General features: G+C 40.9%; 1 protein-coding gene across 2 annotated transcripts; it reads left to right on the plus strand.

Moving 5' to 3' along the window:
* Positions 1–344: 344 nt before the first annotated feature.
* Positions 345–11059, plus strand: LOC139473236 (uncharacterized). Of its 2 annotated transcripts, none has more exons than XM_071255764.1 (9): positions 345–964; positions 1182–1361; positions 3147–3264; positions 3722–3889; positions 5882–6058; positions 7406–7567; positions 8375–8480; positions 9600–9727; positions 10652–11059. In XM_071255764.1, exons 1-9 carry the CDS (start codon positions 378–380, stop codon positions 10940–10942), a joined length of 1917 nt encoding a protein of 638 aa, XP_071111865.1. In that variant the 5' UTR covers positions 345–377; the 3' UTR covers positions 10943–11059. The 2 variants fall into 2 exon arrangements, with proteins under 2 accessions (XP_071111865.1, XP_071111866.1); XM_071255765.1 differs by having other exon boundaries at positions 7406–7564.
* The last annotated feature ends 411 nt before the right edge of the window (positions 11060–11470 follow it).

Below are 11470 nucleotides of genomic sequence, written 5' to 3' on the forward strand. Positions count from 1 at the left end.
AATATGTTTAATGATCACGAACAGATATGTTTAATGAATCACGAACAAATAGGTTTAATGATGACAAATATACATATTTACTCTTTACACTCGAGATACTCCAAGGTCAAAGTCTGTTTAAGATCAAGACCCTATGAAAATAAAAATTACTGAAACTTTTAAGGTTTGTCTTTTATTTCAAGGCTGCATAGATATCAGACGTTCATCATTTGTTCGGACATGCCACTGGTAACACACAAGCGGACCTTCACGTCTAGACCCATGACCTGACGCGTGCCATTTAAGATAAACATATGTGTACCGGCCCTGATTTCACATTAGTTTTCACGTTTCATATATAATAACTGACCATATTATTGGTATTTTTCACATTCAACATGACTGTCATAGTTGCATGGTGCTTTGTGTTACTGCTAACGTGTGTCTCGTCATCCCCGACCAAGCAAGACATAGAGGGAGCTATACGGTTTATGAGAGATATTGTAGAAAATGCCCAGATAAAGACGGAGAAGAAATACGTGCCTTTATTTGAATGGGCAGAACACAAGGGTGTCTGGCCGAGTTATGTCAAGCAGTACTTTCATGGTGACCCTGACTTGGCTTTGTTCAGGCAACTATTTGGTGTGTTTGACAACAACATGTTTGCCACAGCGTATGTGATGGAGATTCTGGCAGAGTTCAGTAGATATGGAGATATGATGGGTTTTAATCTGACGGGTATCAACGCTGGTCTAGACGCCATCAAGGATCACCGGGACAAGAATGTTGCCTTCAACAATTCTTTAATGACGTTCTGGCCACAAGTGTATAATGAATCCGTGAAGGCGTGGGACAGCAGTCCTCGAAACTTGGTGGATCTTATAGAGGGGATCAAATATCTACCCTTAAACTGGACCTATGCTGAGCTGGAGAAACTTGGTCTAAAGGACATCGAGTACATCATGGTGCGGCTTATGCGATCCAGGTAATGTCCTTGTCCTGTTGCTGTTATCATCACCTTTTATGTTTTTATTATACTAATAACAAATGTTAATAGCAACGAAACACATTCCATAGTCATAGATTACATTGTTTCTTTGTTGTTTACCCTTACCTCAGACTGATAGTTCAAGTATCTCAAAACACTGAAATATGTCCTTGTCAAAGATTCTATTTCTGGACGTGTTTTGTATTCCTTTCAGAGATGGGTACATGTCGGTGTTTCATGTTCCGCCAGATTTTGATGACACTTTTCTCAACATTGGTCTGGGTTCAATGCTAAAGGAAACGTCTCATACCTTCCCGGAGGCCTCTGATTTGTGGAAGTCCCAAAACTCGAACCTGACATCTGTATTTGATGCCCTGAAGCGTTATGCCTACAGGTACCACCGTTAATGTATGCATCACTCTGACGACAGGTACGAAGTAGGAATCAGTTTGACTACAGGTACGACGTAGGAATCAGTTTGCCTACAGAGGTAATACGGGTGTATCAGTTTGCCTACAGGTAGGACATGTACATTAGTTTGCCTCTGGGCAGGAAAGACGTATGGATCAGTATGATTCCAGATAAGACGGATGTGTCAGTTTGTCTACAGGTAAGACGGATGTATCAGTTTGTTTACAGGTAAGACAGATGTATCAGTTTGTCTACAGTTAAGACGGATGTATCAGTTTGACTACAGGTACGACGTAGCAATCAGTTTGCCTACAGAGGTAAGACGGATGTATCAGTTTGTCTACAGGTAAGACGGATGTATCAGTTTATTTACAGGTAAGACGGATGTATCAGTTTGTCTACGGGTAGACGGGTGTATGAGTTTGTCTACAGGTAAGACGGATGTATGAGTTTGTTTACAGGTACGACGGATCTATCAGTTTGTCTACAGGTAAGACGGATGTATCAGTTTGTTTACAGGTAAGACGGATGTATCAGTTTGTCTACAGGTAAAACGGATGTATCAGTTTGACTACAGGTACGACGTGGGAATCAGTTTGCCTACAGAGGTAAGACGGATGTATCAGTTTGTTTACAGGTAAGACGGATGCATCAGTTTGTCTACAGAGGTAAGACGGATGTATGAGTTTGTCTACAGGTAAGACGGATGTATGAGTTTGTTTACAGGTACGACGGATGTATCAGTTTGCCTACAGGTAAGATGGATGTATCAGTTAGCATACAGGTAAGACGTATGTATCCGTTTGCCTACAGGTAAGACGGATGTATCAGTTTGTCTACAGGTAAGACGGATGTATCAGTTTGCCCACAGAGGTAAGACGTATGTATCCGTTTGCCTACAGGTAAGACGGATGTATCAGTTTGCCCACAGGTAAGACGGATGTATCAGTTTCTCTACAGGTACATTTGTAAGACGGATGTATCAGTTTGTCTACAGGTAAGACGGATGTATCAGTTTGCCCACAGGTAAGACGGATGTATCAGCTTACCTTCTCGCAACATGCGTGAACCAGTCTGTACACTACATCCCGTTATGTTACGACAATGCGGATCATTAGATAATCCATGACCTGCCGTTCATGGTCAACATGTATCCTAGATTTCCCCCGAAATCACCCACGTGGTCTTCCCACAATAAGATGACACGTAATGTAATGTACTGATCACTACATACCACGTACATTTGAGGATTGACGATCCATCATGCAACGCAGCTCAAAACGAAACTTAAAGCCAGTTATAAATTCAACCTGTCTTTGAGTATATGGAATCCATATGGACATTAAGCAGGTGGGGAAAGGCAGTGTTGAGACAATGTATGATACTTAGAATGATCGATTTCACTGCACCAGACTATGAGTAACATTGCGTATTTTATCCGAACACTATAATATGAACAAAAATATGTTAATACAATCAGATGCATATGGACAAAAGATGATTTGATAAAATGTTAAAGGCAAAAATGCCTCATCTTTGTTAAAACCGCTTTTTTAACGTTCGTGCCAGTTACCAATCGAGACACTTACGATAAAGGGAGACAATTTAAGGGGAGTTTACTCTTGTATGACAATAGTTCCGCCACTGCAGTGAAATATCAAGTGTTATGTTCACTGCAATGAAAATATCACTTTTCATAACTTCAGAAAACTCAATCGTTCACACTGAAGTATCTAATAAATGATTATGTTTTTTTGTTTTTGCAAAGGCCATTTTCCGGAGATCAGCGAGTCAACACGATCGATTCCCGGTCTTATGTCTACCTGCGGAAGTGGCTAGAGCAGGAAGAGAAAGCTGGAAACGACGTAGTCCTCGTGCCAACGTGGGTCAGTAGACTGCAACTGTATGTCCGTTTCAATTTGTGACGTCAATTTTTACGCAATAAATTCTTCATAGACAGCGAATCTTTGCCAACGTAAACGTAAATATCAGTATAGCATGACGAGACAAAGCTGACGAGACAAATTTTGTATTTCTGCTATATTGGGATAACACTTTCTTAGTAAAGTACAGATTCTAGTACTTTTGAGGGTTGAGTCCCATCCGGGATTCGAACACACACTGCCAGAGAGAGGCACCTAATTGCCAGTACACAAAGTCGGCGATCTAACCCACTCAGCCAACGAGACTTCAACAAAAAATGAAAGTCCGACAACTTGTAGATCGCGTACTTTGTGTACCCCTCTGAAAAGTGTATTTCTGCTTGTCTCAAACTTGTTCTAGATTTGTATTGGTAAATCAATTTATAATGAAGTTTCGTAATTCATGAACATTGGGATACAGATCCAGGACACTGATGAAGTTCGGACCTGGTTACAAAAGGGGGTGATGATGCCATTCAACATCAACAACGTCGACGTCACTGTATCCGCCAACTTCATGTATGCTGTAACAGCCGGCATCATCAATGGTGTACTTGAACCTTCTTTGTTGGATGACACAGACATTCTGGTAGATATAACTGTATAATCAGCCCTTCTGTTTCTCCGATATTAACATTGTAGTCCAACCTTCTCTGGTGGATATAACGATAGCAACTGCGAAGTCAAACCTTCTTTGCTGGATGACACAGACATTCTGGTAGATATAACTGTATAATCATCCCTTCTGTTTCTCCGATATTAACTGCGTAGTCAAACCTTCTTTGGTACGAAATCCGACGGTACAACTACAGTCTATTCTCCATTGGGGGCACGGATGGCCCAGTCGTCTAATGCGCCGTCATTCGCTGTGCAGAGTTACGTCCCTAGGGCACGCCAGAAACCTATGATTGTGGGTTCGAATCCCGGTTCGCCCCGATGATGTTTCTAGGTTTTGTCAGCACCATACATGTGCTCGTGGGTTTAACCGAAATGGTAAACGTCTGAGACCTGCATCACTTAGGGCTTTCCACCCACATTAAGCTGACACGCCGTGATATAACTGGAATACTGTTTAAAGCAGCGTAAAGCCCAACTCACTCACTCACGCCAACCTTAACAGTATAGTCCAACCTCCTCTGGTAGATATAACAACAGTAACTGCGTAGTCAACCCTTCTATGGTACCAAATCCGACGGGACAACTTTTGTCTATTCTCCATAGTAGATATCCCAATAGTAACTGTATAATCTTATGGCAGATATCGCAAAAATAACTGTTTAATCGAACCTGTATAGGAGATACCCTGCTAGTTATTATGTTAACCAACATGCTGTTGTAGATATCCCGATAGTTACTGTATAATCAAACCTGCAGGGCAGATATCCCGACAACTACTGTTCAATACAACATGCAGGAGAGATATGGCAATAGTTACTGGATAATCCAACCTGCAGGACGATATCCCGATAGTTACTGTTAAATAAAACATGCATGGTCGATATCCCCATGGTTACTGTATAATCCAGCCTGCAGGGTAGATATCGTGATAGTAACTGAATAATCCAATCTGCGTGGCAGATATCCCGAGAGTAACTGTATAATCCAATATTCCGAGCTTTCAGATATCTCGATAGTAACTAAATAATCCAACCTGCAGGGTAGATATCCTGATAGTAATAGAATAATCCAACCTGCAGGGTAGATATCCTGATAGCAACTGAATAATCCAACCTGCAGGGTAGATATCCTGATAGTAACTGAATAATCAAACCTGCAGGACAGATATCCTGATTGTAACTGAATAATCAAATGTTTAACCTGCAGGGCAGATATCCCGATAGTAACTGAATAATCAAACCTTCAGGGTAGATATCACAAGGGTAAGTGAATAATCCAATTGGCATTGTAGACATCCCGATAGTAGCTGAATAATCCAACCTGCAGGGTAGGTATCCCGACAGTAGCTGAATATTCCAACCTGCAGGACATATATCCCGAATATAACTGAATAATCCAACCCGCAGGACAGATATCCTGATAGTTACTGACTAATCCAACCCGCAAGGCAGATATATCGATAGTTTCTGTATAATCCAACCTGCAGGGCAAATATCTCGACAGCTACTGTTCAAACCAACATGCAGGAGAGATATTGCGACAGTTACAGGATAATCCAACCTGCAGGACGATATCCTGATAGTTACTGACTAGTCCAACCCGCAAGGCAGATATCTCGATAATTACTGTATAATTCAACCTGCAGGGCAGATATACCGATAGTTATTATAAAGTTTTTGGGGTTGATATAGATAATCTCACCCTCCTTTCTTTTGATAAAATTATATATGTCAACACGAGTCGTACACGGGGGTTAGATTATATATATCATCTAAAATCATTCTTTCAAATGTTTCATGGCAACCGATGATGTCACAAATATTTGCAACGCATCGTGATCCAACAATATTGTAACGAAGCTAGTTTGGGATGAAACATCCTGATGTTGACTATATAATCCTGCATTCGTGTATATTAGTGATACATTTCTGGTATAATTTGCGCTTATGTTTTTAAATTGCAGAAAATATATAACGACACTACACGAATGCTCGCTTTCCAAATCAAGACTAATTTCTCTGATCGTGTTGACCTTGCGCTTACGTACTATCCGCCAGTCATAGAGTTCTACTGGTTCGTGGCCAGGACGTACAACAAACTCCAAGAAACTCTTGACGGGACGGGATCACTGCCACATAAGGTGAGTCAGTGGAATTACACAAATACCTTTTCATCCATATATCTGTGGCGCCACAGTTCTGAGGGTTCGAGTGGCCCAGTCGACGTTTAAGTTACCGTCATGCATTTCAAGGTTGACACAATTTTATGGATAACAACTTCTTTAATACTGTGAAAAGCGACGTTTCGGTATAGATCCTTAAGCAAGACTGAATGAGGGACATAGTACAGAATATATATAGTAGGTGGAGGATGAACAGCACCTATGTGTTTTCTGTCCATCGTGTTGTGACAGCATTATCCCTTTGTTGTCAACACCTACCAATGTTATCCCACTCATGTATGCAATTGTTGTTACTGTTAATCCTCTACTGTTAATCCTCCACCTACTATATATATTCTGTACTATGTTCCTCATTTAGTCTATAGATCTATACCGAAACGTCGCTTTTCACAGTATTAAAGAAGTTGTTATCCATAAAATTGTGTCTACCTTGTCATCCGTCAACTTCTAAGTAATGCCTATCAAACAGTTTATCCGTCATGCACAGATCGCGCCTTTCTCGTCAGTGTGACCAAAGTGAAAAACGTATGACCGGCAACAATTCAGGCTTTCCTCACATGCTGACGCACTGTGGTTTAACTTAAATAATGTTTAACGCTGCGCTAAACCGAACTCACTCACTCACTTAAAAGAGAGTGTTAATACAATGACTCTTCTGTAAAAGATTTCTTACTGTTAAAAAGATCTGTTTCATGATATGACTGCTGTATTTAATTATATATTAAGACGCAACTTTAAATCAAAGATTTCTTTATATTGATAAGACCTGTTTACTTCATGATATGACTGAAATGAATTAGTTTCCATTTCACATTAAGACACAACTTCAAATCAAAGGATTCTTCATATTAATAAAGTCTGTTTATTTCAAGATATGACTGAAATGTATTTAATTTCATATTTAGACACAACTTCAAATCGAAGGTTTCTTCTGTTTATTTCAAGATATAACTGAAATGTATTTAATTTTACATTATGACACAACTTCAAATCCAAGATTTCTTTATTTTAATAAGATCTGTTTATTTCATGATATGACTGAAACATATTTAATTTCACATTAAGACACAACTTCAAATCCAAGATTTCTTGATATTAATAAGATCTGTATATATTACGATATGACGGAAAAGTATTTAATTTCACATTAAGACACAACTTCAAATCCAAGATTTCTTGATATTGATAAGATCTGTTTATTTCAAGATATGACTGAAATGTATATAATTTCACATTAAGACACAACTCAAAGATTTCTTTATATCAATAAGATCACAACTTCATCATGCACATTATGTGATAAAGGGGATGGAGCAGGTTCTGGAGGACTTCAAGCAGGTGCTACGAGAGTATGCTTCACCTTGGATCCTGGACCAGAGAAAGACTGGAACCCAGACAGGCTGGGACACCATCTACTACGATGACTTCCTCGGCGGCGGCGACACCACGTACGACAACAAGTCTGTGGTAATATATCTCATAATACATGATACACAACATGTGAGTGAGTACGTTTGTTCCACGCCGTTTTTAGCAATATTCCAGAAATATCACATCGGGGACACAGGTGGGATTTACACACTGTGCCCATGTAGGGAATCGAACTCGAACCTTCAGCGTGACATGTGACAGCATTAACCACCAGGCTACCGCTTCCTGTCTAACATGTGCATACACGACTAGAAACATTTCCGTTTCACGATCACAAGTGGAAACGCTCGGTCTTTCAGATTATATAATTTTTCTCTTTCATTGATTAAGCTATTAATGTTATTTATAAATATATGAATAGAATGTAGAATTACACTGCAGACAGTGGTTAGATTTGAATCAATATTCAAAATATACACCCAATAAATAGCTTCGTTTCGGTAGTGATCACTTTCCCCAATCTCTAACAGGAACAGGGGCGGTCGGGTAGCCTAGTGGTTAAAGCGTTCGCTCGTCACGCCGAAGACCCGGGTTCGATTCCCGACATGGGTACAATGTGTGAAGCCCATTTGTGGTGTCCCCCGCCGTGATATTGCTGGAATATTGCTAAAAGCGGCATAAAACCTCACTCACTCTAACAGGAACAGGATCACTCAAGCTCATGAAAATGAGGTGATTGGCTGGACAGCCTAAGCATCCTGCCATTCTAATCGGGTTGAGGCTGTGGTGGGGAATAGTTCCTATGTATTCATGGAACTAGGATGTAGATATAATGTAATGGATAATCGAGGATTACTTTTCTTTTGAAATGAGCAATTGTGGGATTGAAACGTTTAATTGCAGAACAACGCGGAAGACCGTATTTTCACCAGCTCCATGGCCCTGAACGCCTTCATGACTATCTGGACTACTGAGGACCAGCATACCGGGAAGCTTATCTGGGATAAAGGTTTGTGTAGACATTGGCCGGCCTTATCCCTCAGGACCCTTGAAGATCCAGGGTGGAATATGTCTTCATCAACACATGCTTGCCGAAAAATGAGACTATGGTTGTCGTAAGAGGCGACTAACGGGATCGGGTGGTCAGACTCGCTGACCTGGTTGATGCATGTCATCGTATCCCAAATGCATGGATCGATGCTCATGATATCAATCACTGGATTGTCTTCTCCATACTCGATATTTACAGACCGCCGTCATGTAGCTGGAAAAGTGCTGAGTGCGGCGTTAAACAACAAACTAACCAACCAACCTTAACCTTAAGCAGAACATGCATCTAATTTATCTACATAATCAACCGGGTTCGATTCCCCACATGGGTATAATGTGTGAAGCTTATTTCCGGTGTCCCCGCCGTGGTTGAATATTACTTAACGCGGCGTGCATTCATACTCACTCACTCTCTTATCAGCGTCATTGTTTTAATATTTACCGTACACGCACAAGAATGTCCTCAAACAAATATATACATCTGCTAAAACAAGAACAGCCATTAAAGTCGGCAATTCAGGTGAACTTAATGAACTTCAATAATCGGCCACGTTCTTCCGACCCGTTTTTTTTCGGGTAGCCTAGTGGTTTAAGCGTTCGCTCGTCACGCCGAAGACCCGGGTTCGATTCCCGACATGGGTACAATGTGTGGAGCCCATATCTGGTGTCCCCCGCCGTGATATTGCTGGAATATTGCTAAAAGCGGCGTAAAACCATACTAACTCACTCACTCACTCGCACGTCAGAAACCTATGTTTGTGGGTTCGAATCCCGGTTCGCCTCGATTATGTTTCTAGGTTTGTCAGCACCATACCCGTGCTCTTGGGTTTCACCGAAGTGGTAAACGTCTAAGATCTGCATCAAATTTTAACTCACTCACTCACAACCGTTCCTGGCACCCGAGAGACATTTAGTAAGAGCCATAATCCCATATATGGATCTGGTGGTGAGAATGTCGAACCTGGCTGACTGCATATTATTGTGTTCTGGTCCAAAGTCAACTTCAGTATTCAGTAAATATCCACGTGTCAATAATATCATCATACTCGTTCTATATTTCACACGTGCCTCATTTCAGATACGCCTGCATTGGTTCAAGACACTGTCAAGAAGATTGTTACATGGCTGTATCTAAATAGCTACATGTATGGGGGTGAATACAAACCCTGGAACGCGTTTTTCTCTGGTTCCAACAAGGGCGAAACGGTAAGGAAGATAAAGTTAATAAAATATTGTTTACTTATCATTAATAAGGTTATTACATTTTAAACCCAAGATTGCCATACGAAACGGTTTGCGCTAAAGTTGTGTACAATTTGACTTTACTAGAAAGTGTGTAGGCTTGCAATCTGTACTTGCAAGTAATTTATTGACAGGATTATACGGCACTCTTGAAATAATATAGTATTATATGCGGTATACTCTACAGTTTGGGCAAACGATAACATCTTGATTACCTCGTTTAGGAGGTGACTATGGTATCACATACCACATGCATAATATACATAAGGTAGAATTCATACGGTTATGTGCATCCATCCATCCATCTTCCCATCCACCCATCATCCATCCATCCACTAATCCATCCACTAATCCATCCATCCATCCATCCTACCGCCCATCCTCACATCCACCCATTATCCATCCATCCACCCATCCATCCATCATCCACCTGTCCATCCTCCATCCATTCAACCATCCATCCATTCATGCAACCGCCCATCCTGCCATCTATCAATCATCCATCCACCCATCCATCCACCCGCCCATGTTCCCATCCATCCAACAGTCCATCTATATTTCATTGTGTAGGGCAGGCTGTTTTGCTGTTTCATATATTTACACCAAGGACGTACATCGGATCTATCACAATACCGAGGGGCGGTGAGGTGGTCTAACGGTAAATGTATTCGTCTCTCACGCTGAACACCCGGGATCGATTCCACACAAGAAGCTCATTCGTGGTTAACGTAGTGAATGATCAACTCATTCGTTCCCTACGATGTACATACACGGGTAACAGTATGCGTCCGTATGCTAAGTGAAACTTACTCTGTTATGTGTTTACCATGCCGCATACTACATGTTCCTCCGCGAACCATCTCAGAATCAGTGTTTCCTTCACTTCAGACATCTCCAGCTACGTACCCAGTGAATCGGATCGAGCTTTTCAATGGGACAAGAGTCCCTATTGCTGACAACTGTAGAATACACAGAGGGAACGAACCATTTATTTTTGGAGTTGAGGGAATTATTCCTGAAGTGACGTACGAAAACATGACAAGTAAATGTCATTCTCCTGTAGTGTTCCATGGGTACAACGACCAGGATCGCTACTTCCCTTTCTGGAGCTCTGATGCCTACACCTACGTTACCGCCATGACCGGAATGGCCAAATATGTCCGTACCCTTCCTGAATAAAGCACCTGGGAGAGTTTGAAGCGCACTTTTAGTTTAAGAAATATACACTTCCGGGCAAAAGAAAGTATACATCCATGTTTCGTGGTGTCTTAAAGTGAAATAAACATGCAATTGTTATTCGATGGGGATGTATTTGATGCGGGTATCATAGTTGTGTTTTTGATGTTAGATTTGCAGTGTTTCGACGACTGTTTTCAGCCTAAGAACTTTTTGATCACCATTGTAACGTTTTTGTCACATCCAATTTGAATACTTTATACAATGTGATTACAGTAAAGTACGGATATAACGAACTCAAAGGGACTACTAATGTTAGTTCGTTATAACCGTAGTTCGTTATAAGCGTACATACAGCATAACTACAGCAAATAGTCGGGACCAAAAAAGTAAGTTCGTTATATCCTTCAGTTCGTTATAAGCGTGTTCGTTATAACCGTAGTTTACTATATTTTAATTCACCCGACAGTTTAAGTTAAGTTAAGTTAAAGTGGGTTGTAATCGGATGTGTCGACTCCACGGTTGTGTCGA

The sequence above is a fragment of the Haliotis cracherodii genome, unplaced genomic scaffold, assembly GCF_022045235.1.
Source record: "Haliotis cracherodii isolate W230 unplaced genomic scaffold, xgHalCrac1.p SCAF_27, whole genome shotgun sequence".
Taxonomy (NCBI): domain Eukaryota; kingdom Metazoa; phylum Mollusca; class Gastropoda; order Lepetellida; family Haliotidae; genus Haliotis; species Haliotis cracherodii.

What these genes read in the sequence shown, in the direction of transcription:
- LOC139473236 (XM_071255764.1), top strand. Translation starts at nt 378, where the DNA reads ATGACTGTCATAGTTGCATGGTGCTTTGTGTTACTGCTAACGTGTGTC. An exon ending in TAGTCCTCGTGCCAACGTGG is followed by an intron (nt 3,265 to 3,721) that starts GTCAGTAGACTG and finishes ATTGGGATACAG; the next exon opens with ATCCAGGACACTGATGAAGT. An exon ending in TGGATGACACAGACATTCTG is followed by an intron (nt 3,890 to 5,881) that starts GTAGATATAACT and finishes TTTAAATTGCAG; the next exon opens with AAAATATATAACGACACTAC.